Source organism: Oreochromis niloticus, linkage group LG17 (genome assembly GCF_001858045.2).
Source record: "Oreochromis niloticus isolate F11D_XX linkage group LG17, O_niloticus_UMD_NMBU, whole genome shotgun sequence".
NCBI lineage: Eukaryota > Metazoa > Chordata > Actinopteri > Cichliformes > Cichlidae > Oreochromis > Oreochromis niloticus.
In genome coordinates this window covers 6,832,966-6,855,313 of record NC_031981.2, presented here as the reverse complement: position 1 = coordinate 6,855,313, position 22,348 = coordinate 6,832,966, and the positions used below count along the sequence as shown (strand labels likewise).

The following is a 22,348-nucleotide window of genomic DNA, read 5'->3' as shown; positions in this document are numbered from 1 at the left end:
ACGGATCAGAAAACTGTACTATGCAAATTATGCGGGAAACCGGTCCCCACCTCAGACTCAAACATGGCAAACGTCTTCTACCACCTACGCAAGAGTAACGTGAAAGAGTATGGAGAGAGTTTACGGATAAGAAGCAAAAAACACGCCGTGTAATAAATACTCACAAAGAAAATTTGTGGCCGTTACAACTTGTGTCTAAAAATGTATAGTTTCATGCATCAGTCAAAACACTCGACTCCAGGTACATGACGCCCAGCTAAAACAAACACTTCAAGAAGGTCGAGTTGCCCGAGATTCACAGAATCTAAAGGAAATGTAAAATTTGGGGGATCTATACATACATATATATATATATATGTATATATATATATATATATATATAACGAGACATCGATTCACTGATACACACTACCAGGCTATACAGCAATGACATTGGAATGTCATTCGGGCTGGAGAAGTGTAGTCGGATGGTAACAAAGAGAGGGAAGGTAGTCAGAACTGAGGGGATTGAACTACCAGAAGGCAACATTGCAGACATAGAGGACAGTTACAAGTACCTGGGGATCCCACAGGCGAATGGGAACGATGAAGAGGCCGCTAGGAAAGCTGCAACCACCAAGTACCTGCAGAGGGTCAGGCAAGTCCTGAGGAGTCAGCTGAACGGTAAGAACAAGATCCGGGCCATCAACACCTACGCCCTGCCCGTGATCAGGTACCCTGCTGGGGTAATAGGCTGGCCAAAGGAGGAGATAGAAGCCACTGACATCAAGACAAGAAAGCTCCTTACCATGCATGGAGGGTTTCACCCCAAGTCTAGCACCCTGAGGTTGTACGCTAAGCGGAAGGAAGGGGGCCGGGGACTGGTGAGTGTCAGCACCACAGTCCAGGATGAGACAAGAAACATCCACGAATACATCACGAAGATGGCCCCAACTGACAGCGTGCTCAGTGAATACCTCAGGCAGCAGAAACCCAAGAAAGAGGAGGAAGGCGAGGAACCATCATGGAAGGACAGGCCCCTGCACGGTAGGTACCACCGGCAGATAGAGGAGGTGGCTGATATACAGAAATCCTACCAGTGGCTGGACAAAGCTGGACTGAAAGACAGCACAGAGGCACTAATCATGGCAGCACAAGAACAAGCTCTGAGTACAAGATCCATAGAGGCTGGGGTCTATCACACCAGGCAAGACCCCAGGTGCAGGCTGTGTAAAGATGCCCCAGAGACAATCCAGCACATAACAGCAGGGTGCAAAATGCTAGCAGGCAAGGCATACATGGAGCGCCATAACCAAGTGGCCGGCATAGTGTACAGGAACATCTGTGCCGAGTATAACCTGGAAGTCCCGAGGTCAAAATGGGAGATGCCCCCAAGGGTGATGGAGAATGACCGAGCTAAGATCCTGTGGGACTTCCAGATGCAGACGGACAAAATGGTGGTGGCTAACCAACCGGACATAGTGGTGGTAGACAAACAGAAGAAGACGGCTGTAGTGATCGATGTAGCGGTTCCGAATGACAGCAATATCAGGAAGAAGGAACACGAGAAGCTGGAGAAATACCAAGGGCTCAGAGAAGAGCTCGAGAGGATGTGGAGGGTGAAGGTAACGGTGGTCCCCGTGGTAATCGGAGCACTAGGTGCGGTGACTCCCAAGCTAGGCGAGTGGCTCCAGCAGATCCCGGGAACAACATCGGAGATCTCTGTCCAGAAGAGCGCAGTCCTGGGAACAGCTAAGATACTGCGCAGGACCCTCAAGCTCCCAGGCCTCTGGTAGAGGACCCGAGCTTGAAGGATAAACCGCCCGTAGGGGCGTGCTGGGTGTTTTATATATGTATATATATATATATATATATATATACATATATATATATATATATATATATATATATATATGTATATATATATATATATATATATATACATATATATGGGATATGAGATTTTTGTCATATCACACAGCCCTAAGTCATATCCAGAATTTTTTTTACCTATAGTTCTGACTCAAAAATGTTTCCTCATCTTAATTTCCTGATTGTTCTGGGCCATCTTTGTTCAGGAGTTTTCATTATGGCTTGTTAGTTTTTGCTTTTTGGTATTAGCAAAAAAAAAAAAAAAAATGGTAAATGGCCTGTATTTGTATAGTGCTTTACTAGTCCCTAAGGACCCCAAAGCGCTTTACACAACCAGTCATCCACCCATCCACACACTGGTGATGGTAAGCTACATTGTAGCCACAGCCACCCTGGGGCACACTGACAGAGGCGAGGCTGCCGGACACTGGCGCCACCGGGCCCTCTGACCACCACCAGTAGGCAACGAGTGAAGTGTCTTGCCCAAGGACACAACGACCAAGACTGTCCAAGCCAGGGCTCGAACCGGCAACCTTCTGATTACAAGGCGAACTCCCAACTCTTGAGCCACGATCGCCCCTGACGATCCAAAAAAACCCCCCAAAAACAGCGACAGGAGTAATTTCCAGCTAGATGTGAGAGGAGCCACATAGCACAGAAACCCACAACCACCGGGCCAGCTTTCCAAACTCTGACATCCAACTGCGCTGTAGGTGTTGATGGATATCGCACATGTACACACATTTATTGTACCATAAACACAAACTGCACTTGCTTTGGTCTCTCATGTTTGCAGTGTTAAACAGTTTATTCCGTTTTCAGTTGAAATCAGCACTAACAAAGCCTCATCTGTACACATCTGCAGACATTTCTCCCCACACAAGCCCATTCACAAATGTAAATTTTACTTTTTAAGTACTGTTTATCATAATGCACACACCCTTACACACAGGCTGAGCATATTTTAACAGCCTTGTCAGACTGCTCTCAGGAGACTCCTTACCCCTGCAGAAAACGTTAGGTTTACCCAACTCAAACTGTCCCCAGAGCCTCAGCCAAAACAGCTGTTAGTGTGCACTACCTACAGGAAAACACTATCTCGTTCTCCTTTTTTATTTCCCTCCTCCTTCTTGCTTTATTGAAGAAGCTTTATCTGTGTGATAAAATAGCCATAAAATGATCTTTCCCACTTCAGTAAAACACACTATCATCATATCTTAGTTTAGACTGAACTGTCTCTACCCCTTTTTCCTCCTCCAACTTTTACTGCTCCTATACCGTCAAAGGACAGCACGTGACCTACAGTTTCAAGTGGAGTAGTGGTTAGATTCCCACTGTGTCAGTTACCGCCTCCATGTTTTTGAAAAGTGCATCTTTTGGATTGTTGATTTTAATAATGTATTGTTGTGTAATATAATATCTTTAGTGGGAAGAAGATATGAATCATGTGAAATGGGAGCCATGTGTCCTGTCAAACTGCATTAGCACCTTTCTTTCTCCTTCTAATAGAAATAGCATTGAAAAAAAGTGATGTTTCTGCACTGATAAAAAATTTCCTCTGTTTTGACAATTTATGTTCCAAAAAAGGAAGAAATTTCCCTATGTGCAAGACAATTAATGTTTTTATTAGTGCTGTCAGCGTTAATCTCGTTAAAATGACCTTAACGCCATAACTGCATTAACACGGCAAATCTCCGTTAACGAGTTACCGCGGATCGCCACGTCCGTGGGGCTGCATGGTGTCAACGCGTTAGCGCAGTTAGCTCGTTAATGCATTAATGCAGTTATGGCGTTAACGTCATTTTAACGAGATTAACGCTAACAGCACTAATTTTTATATTATTTCATATTTGTCCACGTTGCCAGCTCTAAGACAGCAGATTTACATTTTAACAAGACTGTAACCTGAAAACTCAAAGCCTATGAAAGAGAGGAAAAGTTAGGATTTTACAGATACATTAAAGATACTTTTAAGAATTACTGGTGCTATTTTCTTTCTGTATTTTGAAGTAAAATAAGTAGTCCTACAAAATAGCAGCTCAACTCAAGCAACGCAATCTCAACTTCTTGCCAAGCAAGTATGAGGGCATTCGATAAGTGCTGTGGTAATCTCCTTATAGCTGAAAATACTAACAACCATGAACAAAACAAAATTTGTTTGTTCTGGTTGTCAGGACAGCGCAAACACGAGTTCAAACTTGGGTTGATAGCCCTTTGCAGAGGCATACAAAAACAGTTATATAACCACAAACAACTAGTTGTTATGAGTTTTTCAAGTCCACTACAGGTCCTTCTGATGGATGTTTGTATAGTTGGTGCATTATATTGTAGTACTGGTAAGGCCACTTACTCTAATGACTAAATTTGCGTCATTCCAACCCAAGTGGATCAGTGTATAATTACAGACACTAAAATACTGGTGTTTGGCTGAATATGCAGCACTAAGCAACTGTTGCTATTGATTACAAAGTATCCAGTATCTTAACTAACTTGACTCTACTGTAATCTTGCCTAATGAAGTTATTAGTAAGACTATGATAATGTTTTTACCTGTCTCTTTTTTCCTTCATATAGCAATTGAGAATAGGTTTGTGTCATGGTTTTGTGCTTTTTGTTGTTTATTTTTCAAGTTATTTCCGATTTTATGTCATAGTCTTTGGTTCCTGTCTATTCCTGTCAGCTTTACTTCCTCCTATTGTTAGATTTCCCTCCTTTGTAATTGTCTGCCCCACCCTCATTAGTATCACCAATCAGTCGATCAGTGTCCTCGGCACTCCAGTTGTCCATTTCCTGCTTGTCAGACTGATTTCCATCATGTCCTGAGAATTTTCTGATGAAAAAGCAAGCTCTGTTAGAATGAATTAATACTGTCGACATACCAAGAGCAGCACTTTTTGTAGAGACAGTTACCAATACTTTCAGACAGATTAGTCTGAAACTTATACCGGTTCAATGTCTGTCCTCTGTACTCATCTCTTAAAGTCGGCTAAGGCTGTCTTTGGCATACTTTCTCAAGCCTTTAAGTCTAATGTATCTGTTATGCGTTTTGGTAAAAAAAGGAAAAAAATCTGAATCCACAGAGCTTTGCAAAAGAGATCCACTGTCTACCATCAAGCTAAATTGACTATTAGCACAGACTGTTTCAGTCATTTCCATTATAAAGGCGAGGTGAAAAACATACGTCAAGCTAGTCTGGTAGACCTATGACAGTATTTAATAAGAGAGGCTCCTGCTGTCGTAAAGGTTTGTCAGAATATAGAGACAAAGTATTTTCATCCTTGAGAAGCCCTAAAATTTTAAGTCTAGCTAAGTCAATATTGATGGGAGACAGCTGATGTCAAAATAGATGAAATCCTGCTTCTCATAAAACTTTTCTCATAGTTAGGAAAAGATGCTTTCTACAGTCCTTCGTTTGTAGTATACAGTATCTTGTCAACTACTCGAAAATGACTTTGTATTGTATGCATTTGAATGCACCTTGTGTATCGTCAGGCCTTCTACAGTAGAACTTCTGTGAAAGATCAAATATCATGTGGCTGGTAAAAAAAGAAAGAAAGTGGCTCATGAACTCTGCTGCATACCAAGTACTGTGACAGGTGGACAAAATATTTTCTTCCACTGACGCAGGGACTAGAAAGCCTTGGGGTTGTGCCAGTGTTTCTTTTACATTCCTGTTTACTGCAGTACTTCTCTTTACCTGAACACCTGCACAGTTGTGACTGTTGTAACTCCTCTCATAACTGTCTCTCCTCTTCAGTGTTGTAAAGCTACTGCATTTGTGGCAGTTTTTACTTCTAATCCCTGGTTGGACACCCTTTGACTTTCAGATCTGCCTTAATTCTTTGTGACATAGATTTACGAAGGAAGTGGAAATATTCCTCAGAGATGCCTATTGACATGATAGCATCACACAGTTGTTGCAGATGATTTATTGAATTGAGGTCTAGAGGCCATTTCAGAACAGTAAACTCATTGTCATGTTCAAAAAAGCAGTTTGAGATGATTTCTGAGCTATCCTGCTGAAAGCAAACATCAGAGGATGGCTACACTGTGGTCATAAAGGGGTGGACATGGTCAGCGATACTACTCTGGTAGCCTGTGGCAATGACCAGTGCTCAGTTGTTACTAAGGGGCCCAAGTGTACCAAGAAAATATCCCCCACACTGTTATACCACCAGCGGCCTGAACCATTGATATAAGGCATAACTGATCCATGGTTTGATGGAAATGCTGACCCTGTCCTCGAATGTCATAGAAGTCAAGACTCATCAAACCAGGAAAGGTTTTTCCAATCTTCTATTGTTTAACTTTGATAAACCTCAGTTTCCTTTTTCCTGTGCTGACACAGCAAACTGTGGCAAATCAGTTTTCACGTGTTGTGTTCAGAGATGCTCTTCTGCTTTCAGTAGTTTCTCAAATACTAGTCTAGTCCATTTTTTAGCAGCCATGTCGTGTTCAAAGTTAATTAAATCACTTTTCTTCCTCATTCTGATGCTCTGTTTGAACTACAGCAAGTCATCTTGATCATGTGTGCATGCCTAGACACATGACTGCATTGCTGTCATGTGTCTGGCTCATCAGATATAGATTTGCTTGAACAGGTATGCTATAAAAAAATTATCAGTACGTAAGCACGCTAATATGCAAAACTTGTATATTATCATTGCCGAGCATGGTCGTATGTTAACAACTCACTATATATCTGTCAGTACACTTTTTTGTAGTACACTACTTACACTATATAGTGGTGTTAAATTAATTTTAACAGGGTGTATCAAATCGAACAATCAGATCAAATTATTTGACATGGGATTTGCGTAACTCAAACTACCACATTTTGAAAGTTTTCACAACTTCTCTATTTACTAACCACACCAAAGTTAGGAAGCTAAATTCCTCTAATGCGAATGATAATTAAATACACTTGTACACCAAAAGTTTTTCTAAAAGTCACCAAAACATCAGATCAGATTCCGCTATTGCTAGTTAGCTAGCTAACAGTAGCAACACAATTAGCATGGATGATGTAGCTATATTATCTCCTTTCTTTACAGGAACAAAACTTTAGGATAGGAATTCCACAGAGGTCCACTTGACTGTTAGAAGTTAAATGTTGGAGCTGCATGTAGCTATACTTAACAGTGTGTATTTATTCTTTTAGGCACTGTGAATAAGAAGTGTACAGAAATACACAATCTTATACACAAAGTTATTTTTGCTTAATTGCAGAACTAGCTTTGTCTTTATTATAAAAATAGCTACTGTTTAATTTGTGTATAAAACAGATTACATCATTATTTTTTTTTTTACTAATGTCTTTAAGAAAAAAAAAAAACAATCCTGGGAATAGCAAGCTACCTTTGTTCCTTCATTTGCTAATCTTAAAGCTGGCAAGCACATAACTCTTGCAAAGCTAGTTTTTACTTGTTTATCTTCACATTAATTCCCCTTATTCAGCAACCAAAATAGGGTTAGGGTTAGGAGGAGCTGAGCTGAGTATAACTGCCATGTGAATGAGTAATTTGGAGACTCTTTCAAGTCCCCTCTGCTAAAATCAGAGGCTGAATCGGAGCATTCCTCACATAACTCCATAACCATAACGTGGAGATTAATGTGCTTGTCTAAAGGTTATGAGGGGATAGTTGCTCCGAGTATCAGAGTTACAAATCTGACCAAAAAGCTGCACTCTTCTCTTCTCACAGAATGCTAAAACAGACTTAGGAACATTTCGCCAGAGCCAAAAATAGATGCTGCGCTGCTGGCCTGTTATTCTTCAGGCCAGCTCCCAGACTTCTGCTTGATCTACTCTTTGCCTCATTTGGCCGATAGGAGTCCATTGTTTGGGGGCTTTTACCTGGAGACCCTACGAGTCGATAGAGGCATTACAACGTGGTGTAATACTAGTGGCTGTCAGGATAAAATCAACTTGGATTTTAAGGCTTTTCAAGAGGTTGACACTTAGACACTGGGTCTCTGCCAGGGTCTGGCAGTCTCGACAGGTAGTAATTTAACTGGTAAATGTGTCATTATAGCCATTGTAGAAGGTTGGGGCAGACAGGGAAAGAAAAAAGAGGGGGAGGAGAGAAGGAAAAAGACAGACAAACAGAAGGGAGGTAGAAAGATGGAGATAAACGGTGGAATAAATGGTCTGATGCAGCAAAGGTTGAAGACGTCTTACGGCGGACCTGCTCAGGCAGCCTGAACTTATACAAAAGGTCTAAAAATGTCGCAAACTTGTGACTTCAGGTTGCTCAATTTTGTGGAATGCCGTCTTTGTCTTCTGCCTCTGTTAGCTTTTGCAAAGTGTGGGTGGTCCTCTCAGTGATTTTCAGCACACAACAGTTACTCTCTGACGTCTTGCTGAGGGCCCTTTCTGTCAGTGTACAACACAGCCCCCCCATGTTGCTGCTGCTTCATTCAGAGAGCAGCCCCATCCGCGCATCATAAATCAGTTTAAAACACTATTATCTCAAGTTTGTTATTCATTTAAATCTCGGGTACGTAATCCGCTTATCTTTTGGCAAACTAAGTTTTAATTTTAATTTACCTACAGATCATTTCATAAGAGTAAATGACATGTCTTTAAAAAGGATCCATAGCTCATTTTTTTTGTATAATCCAAACACCAAGAATGAATAAGTCATGCGTTATTTGCATCTATAACTCCAAATTCATTCGCAGCCGTGCTTGTGTTACTAATAAGTTTGTCTCCCTTGGCGTCGCTACTTCTAGGAAGTATGTGATTAGACTGGTGATGTTTGGAGGCCTTGTCGCTTTTAGTTATTGCTCTCATTTCGTCTTAATTACAGTTGTACGAATAGCCCCACGTCCAAATGCAGCTTGCCTCCCCACGGTTTCACAAATGACACTAAGCGTGCATCTAAACATAGACGGTGAATTCTTGCGGTGTTTAGAACATCTCCTTCTCGTCACAAAAGCGCTCTTGCAGTGCAGAGGCAGGGCTGTGTTTACTATACAGGCTCAGAAAGGGGGGAGGACACTGGGTGAGAAGATGCAGTGGGGAGGGTGAGCGTTAGCGGGACCTCTTGTCCTCGTGGTTTCTTTGAGAATGTCGCTCCTGTGCATTTCCCATGCATGTGCTCGTTGCTGTAGTGTTATCATGCTTGTGTGTGCGTGTACCTGATGTGGAGTAGGCTATGGGGACAGAAGAAAAAGCAGGCAGAAGGCACAGGAAATCGAAAACAGGTCAGCCGAGCTCTGACATGGCGGTAAACAACACAGGAAAAGTTAGCTGTAGAGATAGGGAGAGATAGAGAGAGGGCTCAGGAAGGGGTGGGGGCGTGGGGGGGTCACTGAGGGATGGAGGGAGGGAGGACTAGCAGGGAGGGGAAAGAAGAAGAAGAAACATTCGCCTTTTCTGTCAGCTGAAGCCGGACTGTGGGAGACTATCACTGAAAGTTGGTGCCTCTGTGTCTTTGCTTGGAGAAGGCATTGTGAGGAGCTGGTATGGTGTGAAGGGAAAATACATTGTTTGAAGTCTAAACCAAGGTATGACATGCATGATTCTCTTTCTTTTTGGCTTTCCAAAAGCATTTTAAAGCGGTGTCTCTTTCCCCACATTCTTGGTCTTTAGATATCACTTTATTCTCACCTTTTTCAATCAAATGCTTGGTTAGCATTTGTTTGCTATGCCTCCCGGTGTATAGTGGATGTTTTTGTTGATTTAGCACAGTGATGTGTGATGGGAAGCTCAGCAGCTCCTGGGTGGTCTCAGGCCTCACAAGCACAGCCTGTCACGTACCCTTCCAGAGTATTTTTAGTGAGGGTTTCTCGTAAGGGATGGCGTTAACATCCTGCCTTGGCTTCTCCTTTCCTCCTTCATACAGCTTTCTCTGTCATTTTCTCCTTGGTTCTGCAGTTTGTTGACTTTGATTCCCATCAGATTTGTGTCACTTAACAGGAGGACATGGCCTCACACTTGTTGTTGTCATTGCTTGAAGACAGAGATTGTGTTTAAAGTTCTAATTCTTATTAATTTTTGCCTTGGTTGATTTGGCACCACCTGCGGCTGATATAGTAACAGCAGTTTTAATACCATTCAGAGTCACACGCATTGCCTTATCTATCAATTCCATGATGGCAATGACAGTCCCTTGGCTAACAAATATAACAATAAATTTACAGAAGTAATTAAAGTATGTAAAAATATTCATATAGAGGTTGACTATAGCTTTAAAAAACATTTTTGCCTCGATGCTGACTGAGTGAAATAATGTCTATTCTTTATGATGTTTCCACGTAGGGCACAACCATGGAGGAAATGGACTTTGAGCGGCGCAGGGAGTTGAGGAGACAGAAGCGGGAAGAGATGCGCCTGGAGGCAGAGAGGTGAGACCTGTTGGTGTTTGCAGATTTCTCAAAAGGTGTTTAAGAAATCTCTCCTCTGCAGTGGCCTAAACAACACATACAGACCAGCTGCTTAGACTGTTTGAATAGCCTCTGCTATTTCAAGGCTCTGGTAGTTTCAGTGCACAACGCACTTCCTTTGATGCGCACACCAAGCTGAAAGAGCACAGATTCAGGAGCTAGGTCTTTTACAAAACATCAATCAGCAAATGCCGACTTCCTTAAACCAGGCTGGAAGGAGAAAATAAGAGCTGATAAGAAATCTGATAGGAGACGTGATGACCTTTAATGTTCAATCGTGCCCTCCCTCCCTCTTTCCAATTTTCTCTCCCAGATACCACGGCCTTCTGAACCGCCTTTGATTCCCTGCGAAAAAAAAAAAACTGATTAAACTAAAGTTCATTTCAGCAAATTGATTGAGTGGTAACCGGCCAAGTGCAGTAATCAAAAAGAGTAAAAAGGGGTTTTATTGTGAGGACTTGATACATAGTCTGCCAAGGAGGTATTTTCACAAAAGTCTCTTCATCTGTGCTGCAGCCCTCGCAATTAAAGATGAGGTCGATGTAGATGCAGATACTGGCCAAGGTCACTTGCCTCTTAGAAGCATTTTATTACAGCTACTTACTCCATCACTCATGGAAAACAAGCTGACATAGGCCTGACCACTGCTGAATACATAGATGGTTCTCTCTGATAAGTCATCTATATGACACAAAGAATATGTAAGGACATTAACTGTAGTAAAGAACAAGGCCCTTTGCTCAAGGTAAAGTAGCTTTTCTTGTTTTAAGGAAAATGTCCATGATAGTGGGTCCACTTAGTAATAAAAATTCAGGGTCAAGTCATTCATCCAGTTCTAGGAAGTGTGTCATTCATCTAGTAAATGCATGCCTGGATGCGTTAAATGTATTTCCAGTGAATTTATCCAAGTTATTTTCAGAATGAGAACTTACGGGACTATTTTTGCTCAGTCATTTAACTAAACCTACCTGAATAGAAAGCTTAGAACGAAGAAAGATGGTGAACAAAGCCTGACTACATTTCTGCTTCATACTTGCCAGCAGTGGTCAGGCCTATGTCAGTACGATCTACTGTACAATATAAAGCGCCTTGAGGCGACTGTTGTTGTGATTTGGCGCTATATAAATAAAATTGAATTGAATCTATAGATGTTGGAAAGTATGAGAATAGATGCAACAAATTGCAGTACAGGAATGTTTAATATTTACTTGTGGTGCTAAAAAAAAGAAATAAATTACCTGTAAATTAAAAATGGCTTTGTATTGTTTTTCTGTCACTTGGGGGCAGCAAAGCAAGCTGTGAGCATTAGCATACAGTATTCTTACTTTAGTATATCTGATATGGCCTAACAGTTGACAACTGACTTTGTAAAAATTCAGCTTAATAGATTAGCATTAGCAGGATTTTCTGGCATTCTGCTAAAAGTAATGTGTTTTTATCTCCAGCTAGACATTAAGGAAACACATTTCTTTAGCTGCTAAAAGCTACATAGCATTTGTAACCTACATAACATTATCTGTCTGTCATTTGGTTAGTACAACAGGTTTATGTGAGCTCTTTTGCTGAACACACCAGCTTACTTACAGATAAAATAAAACTAGCTAGCCAAAATGCTACACACTCTGAACCAGAGAATTTATAAATATGGTGGTATCTATCACGTTATACGTAGTCACGCATGTCATTGTATTTTTATAACATGTTTATGGAATGTTTTCATGCTAGTAGCAAGAAGTAGGAATCATCAGACGCCTCAGAAAGCTAAAACTTTTAGCTTTTGCCTTTTAAGACGTATATTCCTTATTTCCCCAGCTGTACCCTAAATAGCTGATTGGAGTGAAGGTCAATGCCTCTGTTAGCTTTCACAGCCTAAAACCCCCCACTGCTGGAATTATTTATGCATTTTTGGAATGTTTATGTTACATGGAGAAGATGGAATTTGGCAGAAAGTGTAGACTAAAAAAAAAGAGGCGACCGAGAAGAGTTGTGGGCCGACTGGAAGAGCAATGGAGCGAGAGTGAAAAAGGGCCAGAGTCGTAAGCGCCCTCGACATTTACATTTTCAGCTCGGCGGGAGTTTCTCCGTGACTGTTTATTTGGCCCGAGCAGCAATAATTTCAGCTGGCAGGCGACGCGTCGCTCCTGTTATTGATAAAAGATTACATCTCTACATTGTTTCCATTTCTGCCAATATATTGAAACAATCAATATTTACATGCCCCCTCTTGGTCGGACTAGTCAAAACCACATGTTGTCTCATTGGCTTGCTTTCATTCAACCATCATTGAGTGTGCTGTGAGAAAAAGGAGACTTTGGGGCCATATAATAACGGCTGAAGCAATGCCAAATTCCTGGCTATTATAAGTGTTTACTGGCCAGGTCTCCATGAGCTATTTCCTACATGCTGGGGTGCTGCGATTGTGGGCTTCCTCACGCCAGCTCTGTGCATGTCACTGTATTTGAGAGCGCATGTGCACGAATGTTAGGATGCTTCCACGCAGCGAGTGTTGGTGTGTTTCGGATCAGCATCGGGCGATGAAGGCTTGACAAGCTCCATTCACTTTTTTAAAATACAACCAAGTATACAAGTGTGCGTGTTTGTCGGGATGACAGCCAAGCCTTCCCTTGTTCTGCCTTGCATCAACGTCAGTTATAGCTCTAAGAAAAGGGCCATTGACGCTGTGGCTCACATCGTGCTTTTGATTTCAGTTTTATTAAGCAAAGCCACACACATACACCCCGTTTTTCTGCTGAAAGGTTTCTCACACTCTTTAGCGCTCTTTAATTCCCTGCAATCCACGCCGTTCGTTGGCGCTATAACAATCAGACAAGGAATGTCTCTGCCTTTTTTTCCCTCCCCTTCTTAGCCAATGAACGCACATAGATGTGGAATTTTCCCAGTCAATTCACTGACCAGAGGGTATCTGCCTTGGTTAAAAATGGTTTTTTTCTCATGGAGCCTACAGAAATGTTGCTGCCACTCCCTTCCCAAATGAAACTCGTGTACTTGAGCAGTTAATCCTCCTGGCTTTGGCTATTAGAAAGCATTTGATCATACGCAGCAGTTTAACTTAACATAGATGACTGTCTGCGTGAAGGCTACTCTGAGTCAACACTGTTTCAAAGAAATACTATGACTTGTGTGCTGAGAGCAAGGTAGTCTCACTATTCCTTCAATTTTAAACTATGAGGTAATGTTTATTCTCAGAGGCCTTTACTTAGCATTTCTTCTTTTATTTCCTTTTTTGGGAAGTGTTTATTTTTGATTTTTGCCATTCCCCACCTCCCGATCACGCTCCTCTGTCTCCTCCCTTCATTCTTTATGCATCCCATCCTCCTCCCCCTCCTCCCCCCTCTTCCTCCTCTGGGTCTCACTGTCTTTCTTCTTCTCCCACTCCTCCAAAAACCCACTTTCATTTTCTGATTATTCTCCTGATTGTTTCCCTCTCTTGTTTCCCTCTCCTCCTCTCTTAAACTGTCACCTCTGCCTCTCCTCTCATCTTCTCCCCCCTTCTTCTTCCTTTTGATCCCACTCCTCCACTTAAATTGTCAACCCCTCATTCTCCACTTCCTCCTCGCTCGCTCACTGTCCGTTTCTCCGTCGCTTCTTTCACTTCTCTTCACCGTCCTCCCTTTCCTCCTCATTCTTTGCATCTGCGCTGGCCCTCTGCCTCAGAGACTAGGAAGGGTTGAGGAAATAACACCCATCCTCCGTGAATGAGTTGCGCCAAACGGTCCCCCGCCCTGGTCGAGCAGACCATTCGCAACGTGACCCGGTCCTGCATCGTAAATCTTTGCCAGCTTCCAAGTTGCTTTGCCACATCAGCATTGAAGGGAGTTAAGGCTACCCTTACTCTCTTAGTTATGTTTCAAATGCATGCCATATTACCTCATTCGTCTTTGAGTAGAAGAATAAATGCAGTCTAGAAGGACTGTACCACAGCTAGCAATATGAATTCTTGGAGCTGGCCCAGCAGAGTGCAGGGTGGGGGGAGAGACAGACGGGGGACGTTGTGGTTCTGTGGGCCGGCAGTAAGAAGGGAAACAGTCCAGAGAGGCCAGCGTGGGAATGGGTCAGCATTTCTGACAGCTCAAGCCAAGCCCCCACCCTCTCTCCCTCGCCCTAACCATCCCTTCCTTAACTCCCCTCTCTGCTCACAGCAGCCTTTTTCTCTCTCTTTCCCTCCCTCCACTGTTTTCGAGCTTCCTCTTCACTTTTCTCCCTTCCTTCCCTCTGTCCCTCCTCTTGCCAAGGAGGGGTGAAGAAGTCTTTTCTCATGAGCTTTTCACTGACATTTCTGAGATATTTTGCTGTAAAGAAAATATTTGGACATACTTCTCCCTAATAGGCTCACTGATGGCGATGTTTAGTGTGCTTTTCATGCAGACGGTTTAAATCAGCGAAAACACACTACTCAGGGTGTGAAACGCACGTTATTCATATGCTGCGCTGTAGCTGGCACGGCGAAGTGCACGGCATCCGTAGTAAAGCGCCAATACTGGGCAGGCTTCCTTTATTTACATGCTGTACTTGGCCACTCAAGAAATAGGCGTCTGGTGGAGACTATGTCCTGGTAACCTGCAATTTATTGCTGTGGCTTCACATCATTTTGTACAGGAAAAGTTGTCGACTATGATAAAATCTGCAGATTACTCCTTTTTCCATTATTGTGCACACCCCTTCCTTTCCCGTTTTTCATTTCCCACCTCTCCTCTTTATCCTCACTCTATCCCATTTCACTTGCTCGTTCTCTTCCCCTCCTATTTTTTCTTTCTTCCATTATCCACCATTCCACCTCTCACCGTATTTCTGTCAGTATGCTGATAGAGTTTGGGGGCCTCGCTATGGAAAGGGATATTAAATCAGGGCTTTGGTTGTGTATGTGTCTCCAGCCAAGGCTGTGATTGACAGGAATGCTAATTCAGCTTTTGGGAGTTTTTTCTGTCTTTCTTTCTTCCTTTTTTATTTTTTCTCCTACTGAGGAATCTTTAACCCTGAGATTGTCGTCGTCACCGCCACCAAGGACTCCTTTGTTCCATTTTTAGCTGTTTTCGTTTTCTCATGACATTCAGTGCTGTTTCTGGGACGGTTCAGTCCTTCGGGAATTACAGCAGTTGTTGTTTCACAACTTTTTTTTTGGTCTCACAAAAACATCACTCTGCTCTGATATTTTAAATAAGGGTTAATGTACTTTTTGTTGCAGTGGAGCTCAATTGACCTTAATAATGAATGGAAAAGAAAAAAACTCTTTCTCGTATTTTTTTTGTTTGCTAAAATGTAAATATTGTGCCAGCGCGCTCAGTGTGCAATGTATATCACTGGCCCGCGGGGCTGGAATTCAGGATAGACCCTCCTCTGGATAAAGCTGATTTTCTACACTCGAAGAAGCTGAATAGTTTAAACTAAGCAGACACACATGCACATGTGTAAAGCATTGCCTGACGTCACTGATGTCACCGTCCCACAGGTCTAACTTGGGCGTTAGCAGATTCATCTGTTCTGTTATGACTAACCCTAACATGTCTCATATGAGAGGGAGAGGAGGTTGGGGGAACAGCATAGTGGGTGGGGGGGCTGTTGTTCACAAGCTGTAAAACCTCACATAAACCCAGGCGGCTTTAGCTCGCCTTACCACACGTGTTGCAATTAACATGCAACGGCATGCTTCGCTGGCCAGCCTCAAAGGCTGCGCTGCGATGTTAGGTAGCTGGGCATGTGGTGAGCAGTGGGAGTGTAAAGGTCAGTCGGGGCAACACAGATCAAACATGGAGCTGAGTTCATAGATGTCAGGTGGCCAGAAAAACTGCACTTTGGGAATGAATTTGATACCTTTAAAAAAAAGGAATAGTTTCAGTGTTGGGTCGTATTGCATTGTTTGATATACGATATATGGTTTTACTTTTGGGTGTAGTCTCTTTTCCTTAAAACTGTCTATTGTACTTCACTCTACAGTTTCCAGCATTCCCCAGACTGACTTTGGACAGACCTGAGAGAAAGGCCTGAACTTGTTGCTTTCAATCAAATTTAAGAACATAAATATACAGTAGCTTGGAAGCCAGCTAGATTTTTGGACAGTGGAGTCTTGTTTATGATAGCATGCAGCCGCACCCTGTACTTAACCCTTTGCGTTAAATAAATAATTTTATAACTCACAGCAGGTCTCTGAATGATTGTGTGGGGTATAATACAAAAACCAGATGTTTACCCATGTTTTAGACATGACCTGCAATGACCATGCATCGTCTGCTGTGTGCCTAAATGCAGCAGTAAGAAAGTAGAACAGAAAAGGAGAACGCAGGAGTTACGCAGTGCTGAATGAATTTAATGCAAGAAATATAATTTGTACAGATGTTTGAGCTTTCTTGTGAGGTGTAAAGTTTTATTCTGCTGTCAAAAGTTGTCCACAGTTAAAGAAAATGGCGCAGATTAACCAATTGCAATGCAGCAGCTTCATTTGTGATCTCAGATGGCAGATCGCAGATGGCTGCCCCTCCCTGACCCTGGTTCTGCCTGAGGTTTCTTCTGTTTAAAAAGAGTTTTTCCTTCCCACTGTCGCCAAAGTAATGCTCATAAGGGGTCGTCTGTTTGTTGGGGTTTTCTCTGTATTATTTTAGGGTCTTTATATTATAATATAAAGTGCCTAGAAATGACTGTTGTTGTGATTTGGTGCTATATAAATAACAGTGAACTGAAACTGAATTATCTGAAAGCCACCAGGTGGTGATAGCTCTGGTTGCAAAATGACTTCCAGGCCTATAGAAGTCTATGGCAGAACGGCTTTTCATACTCCACAAACACACTAATGTCGAGTTTATTATTTCAAGTCATGTTAAATAAAAAAATGAAATCTACTTTGAAAATTGTGTTCATACCTTGTTTCATAATGGAGGAATTATTTGTGTTAGTAGCTCATTGGCTAAGTTTTTAGCCATACGGTTTCTCTTTGTCAGATCCTTTTTGAGGCTTTTGCAACCAAGATAACTGCCAAAACGCTAATTTCTTCAAAACAGAACTTCAGAAACTAACAAGTGACATCACGATAGCTACATCATCTTTATCAGCTCCTAGCTTCATGTATTTTGCAAGCCATTGAGCACATGTTGTTTAATCCTCCTTTATGACTCTTAGAATGATGATAAGACAAGAGTTTACTTAGGTCAGAGAGCGAGGCAATCAACGGTCATTTGCCCAGACTTCTATGAAATCATTAGTCTTTTTGAGAGCAGAGCAGTCGCCCCCTCCTGCCTATTAAGAAGAATACAGGTAGCGTTTTCTCTTTAGTTTTAAGCCGTGTTTGTCTTTTATACTATATATGGTGGCCATTTAATCTTGATTGTGTCATATGTTGCATATATATAACTATAAGAGTAGTATGAGTCTTGTCATCTAGCTCTGGGTGTTTCAGCAAAAGCTGAGCTTGTCTGTCATTTAATTGATGCTTCAGCTATGCACGCACCAAATACAGCTAAGAGAAGTTTTTATTGTAGTATATCAACTCTGGAAAAATACGATTGCAAAATTTTATGCTGTATTAAATTCTTTGGAAGAATTATGAACTTTTAAGATTACACTGGTTATTGGCCAGTGTATACACACACACACACACACACACACACACACACTCACAGCTCTCCTGCTTCCTCCGTTCCTGCACTGACCGGACTAGTACAAGCTGCTGGCCAGAAACACTGTTTCACTGCTCTCTTATCCTTAGCCAAGCCATGTCTCCAGACAGAGTTTTTATCAGCTCGTGAAAACTGCAGCCACGATAAGAAGTATTGGTGGTTACACAGCTGACAGCTCCACTTGATAGAAGAGAAGGGGTGGGGTGGGGGGGACTTGGGGTAAATCCACCAGATTTGGTCACTGCGAAGATTACAGTCCAATTTAAAGAACCGCTCACTTTGAAGTTTCTAACTGTTAAGCTAAATTGAGGATAGGGAGAAAGGAGATGAGGGGTTGAAAGTTCAAAATAGATAATGCGTGCCTTTGTCTTCTCACTCTCTCTTTCTTCTTTCGTCTTCCCACAGGATGGCAAGGAATGATGATGATGAAGAGGAGGCGGCCCGTGAGAGGAGGCGCAGGGCACGCCAGGAGAGGATGAAGAGCAGGGAGAGCGAGGAGCCCAGCGGCCAGTCGGAGAGCCTGGTTATGACAAACAGCCACAGGTATAGCAAAACAAGCTCTCGTACGTAGTCCAGCAGACAACTGATTGGCTCCCTCTTTTTGTTGGATCGCCTGCAAAAGCGAGAGAGCACCAGTAAAGTCCAACTGATAAACTCTCAACGTAATGTCATTCTCTGGGTTTAGGGTGTCGGGGGGGGGGGGGGGGGGGGGCTGCATGGTTAGATAGTCTACCGCCAGAAGTTTTTGAGAAAATAGTAAGCTTTAGTAATTTAAGTGAACTAGCCCATGAAAAACCCCAGAAGGAGAGGTGCCAGAGTGTATTTGAGGAGTAAAAAAAATCACTTCTCTAAAACCTAAAGTCTTCCAATACAATAAGACTGCGGATAGTTTATAAGTGCAGGTTTTAGTTCAGTCTAAATTAAAGCAGTAAAGGTCAAAGTCAAATAATGACATCACAGCAGCTATGATGAAACTTGGACTCTGTCTGAGGAGTCAAATGCTCCTCAGACAGAGTTGCAGTGATGCAGACAAAAAGCGTAACTATTAATTTCTATGCATTTTAAGACTTTGAGATAAATTGTGTTGGCTACAGTGGAAGTGGTGGGTCGCTCTGACATCTAGTCACACAGACACTGCTTTGTGGTGATGAATGTTTCCACTCTGTAAGCTCTTAGATACATCCTGGGGTGGTCAAACAACAAGGGGATTGTGCAGGAGGATGCTGAGACAGGACCTAGTTCTTGCTAGCCATTGTTGATTGTGCAGATGCAAGGATAATGTTTGGCAGACTTTTAGGTCACAGTATTGTGAGTCATGCTGTAGTCATGCCTCGAGGTGGAAGGATAGTCACTGAATATTTTAGTTAGAAAATATAAATACACTTACTCCACACTTTATTAGGTACATCTTGGTAGTACCAGGTTGGGCCCTCTTGTTCCTTCAAAACTGTATTAATTCCTCATGACAGAGATTTAACAAGTTGCTGGAAACATTCCTCAGAGATTTTGGTCCACTGCAGATTTCTTGGCTGCATATCTCCCATTCTACCACATCTCTAACAGGAGATCTGGTGACTGTGGATTGAGGCCTGGTGATTCTGGAGGCCATTTGAGTACAATAACCTCATTGTCAGTTTGAGATGATTTGTGCTTTGTGATATGGTGCATTATCATGCTGCATGTAGAAATCAGAATGTGGGTACACTGATCTTAAAGGGATGGATATGGTCAGCAACAATACTTGGGTAGGCTGTGAAGTGTGCCAGGAAAATATCCCCAACACCATTACACCACCACCATCAGCCTCACCTGTTGATTCAAGGCCAGATGGCTCCGTGCTGTCCTGTTGTTTATGCCAAATTCTGACCTTATCGTCTGAGTATTGCAGCAGAAATAAAGACTCGTCAGATCAGGAAAGATTTTTCCGGAAAAAAACAGAAGATCTTCCAATTTTGGTGAGCCTGTATAACCTCAGCTCCCTGTCCTCACCTCACAGGAGTAGCACCTGGTGTGGTCCATCAGCTATAGGCCATCTGCTTTTAATTTGATTTGAGGTTTGATATGTTGGGCATTCAGAGATGTTCTTCTGTGTCCCTTGGTTGTAAAGCATTGCCTTCATATCAGCTCGAAGAAGTCGGGCCATTTCTTCTGACATCAACAAGGCGTTTTCGCCCAGAAAACTGTGGCTTCCTGGATATTTTCTCTTCTTCGAACCATTCTCAGTAAACTCGAGCGATGGCTCTGTGGGAAAATCCCTGCAGATCAGCAGTTTCTGAAACACTCAGAAAAGCCCCTCTGCCACCAGCAATCATGCCACATTTAAAGACAAATCACCTTTCTTCACCCTTCTGATGCTCAGTTTGAACTTCAGCAGTTGGTCTTGACCCTCTCTACATGCCTAAAGGCACACAGACACAGTGATTGGCTGATTAGATATTTGCATGAGTGAGAAGGTGACCAGGTGTACCAAATGAAGTAGCCAGTAAGTGTGTATTAAGCTTTATAGAAGATTATCTTGGTTTGTTTGGAGGTCCTTTAGCGCAGACAAAACGAAATAAATTTTTTTTACACATTTGGGCTCTGGTGCAAAGCTTAATCCTCATGTATTTGGTAAGGTTTCACTTTGTGGGTTAAATTTAATGCCACAGCAACTATTGACTCGGCATCCAAAAACATGCTAACTATGATAGCATGTTAGCATGCTATCGTAGTTAGCATTTAGTCCAAAGTTTTAGCAGGTGTTAGCATGGCTGTAGACTCTAGGCTATGGCTGTATTTGAGCACATACAAAAGTTCCCACCTAAAATCCAAATTTCCATTCATTATAAAGCCTCACCTGAGTTTATTTGAAGAGCTGTGGTGAAGACCAGTCATTAAAGCCATGGGTCCACATTTTCTGCTCTTCTTGGCTATAAAGCTGTCAGTAACAATGCAACCTCTTTCTGGAAATTATGATTACACAGGGGTTGCGGCCTTCCACCAGGGGCACCTCAGAGGTAACAGAAGATAATGTCATGGATTATCTTTCCATGCCCACATTTGTATAACAGCTGACGTCTGCTGTGACCTCACCCCTTCCTCCTCTTTGACACGAATACACACAATGTGACATTTGTGCCGTCTCTCTCTTCCTCTCTCTCTCTCCTCGTAGTGTCACAGAGACTGTGTCTGTGAGCAGCTCTTATGGAGGCGGTGGAGATGACGAGGACCAAGCCCTACTGGACCGCATGGCCAAACGTGAGGAGAGACGGCAGAGGCGCATGAAGGAGGCGCTGGAGAGACAGAGACAGCTGGACCCCACTGAGACGGAGGGCAACGACAGCGCCGCCACGGAGAAAAACAGCGCAGAAGAGGAGAGGCCCTCCTCCTGGCGTAGGGGACGTTACCGTGACAATGACGACGAGGCTGAGAAGATGGAAACCTATAGCTCGAGAAGAGAGGAGGAGAAGGAGCGAGAGGAGCCGAGGGAGGAAGAGCAGGCTGCCCCTGAGGGGGGAGAGGAAGAAGCGGAGGGGGTAGATGAAGAGGAGGAGCAGCCAGTTGCAGTTATGGAGGACAAGCCGAGAAGGTCTTACTTGAGAGACCAGGTCAGTTATCAAGTCACCGTTCTTCTTTCATTTCAGACATTAAGTTTAGCTGGTGTAACCGACAGCCTTGGCACATTTGATCCTTGTTTCTATAGGCGTCAGCTGAAGAGCCTAAAATGCAAAACAAGGTATGGTTAGTGATTTGTTGTCTTTTTTGTTACCTTTGATTTGATCGCTGAGCTTACTTTCAAAGAACTGCTATAATCCTTTTTCATAGGACTTCACCGAAGAAGAAAGACATTCGGTAGTCAGTGAAAGTTCAAATCAGGCCAAGTCATCAAATTCAGAGACTGGGGAGGATACAGTAGCATCAGGGGAAGCTGAAGAGGTACCTGAGGATGATAATGTAGATAATTCACAGGGGAACAAGCCTATGTTACTAAGAAATGACAGTGAAGAGGACTTTGAGGTATCTGAGATACTGCAATCAGAAGATAATGAGGTATCATACATGCGGTAAGAACTTCAGTAGAGGTGTGATGCACAGCACGTGAAATTTCTTTGGGTAACTTCAGTGTCTAACTAAACAGAAATGTTTACATGTTAAACCTCTGGATGAGCCCGTCTTGTTGACGTGTTGATTTATGACACTGAAATCACCCGGACACCTCGTGCCGTCTAGCATGGTTTGCAACATTTGCAAACTGGTGACGACAGGTCTGCGTTTGATGAGGTGCTGTTTCCAGCCGTGTGGTCAGGCTTTTCAAAAGGTTAATGCTATGCTCCACAGAGTGGTCACATTTTTTTTCTGCATGTCTCCCACCTCAGCTATGAGTGCAACAACACATCGCATTACACTGGCTCCACTTCAGCAACTCACTGAGGCATCAGGTCATCTTTCGATATCTGTCAAAAGTTTAAGACCATTGAGGATTGAAATAAACCCTTTGTTTGTGT

At 42.7% G+C, this 22,348-nt stretch overlaps 1 protein-coding gene across 6 annotated transcripts in view; it reads left to right on the top strand.

Moving 5' to 3' along the window:
* cald1a (caldesmon 1a) overlaps positions 1-22,348 on the top strand; it is a 65,447-nt gene that overhangs the window by 22,488 nt on the left and 20,611 nt on the right. For 2 of the 6 annotated variants that reach the window (XR_003214514.1, XM_025899542.1), the window contains exons 2-6: positions 10,115-10,200; positions 18,270-18,407; positions 21,016-21,451; positions 21,547-21,579; positions 21,669-21,893. Coding sequence is in view for 5 of the 6 variants with exons in the window: in XM_025899542.1 (XP_025755327.1) it covers positions 10,124-10,200; positions 18,270-18,407; positions 21,016-21,451; positions 21,547-21,579; positions 21,669-21,893 (909 nt within the window). In the remaining variant the exon portion in view is untranslated. Of the gene's footprint in view, positions 1-9,203; positions 9,361-10,114; positions 10,201-18,269; positions 18,408-21,015; positions 21,452-21,546; positions 21,580-21,668; positions 21,894-22,348 lie in introns of those variants that run through there. The other 4 variants (XM_025899543.1, XM_013274677.2, XM_019346975.1 and 1 more) reach the window with 4 other exon arrangements.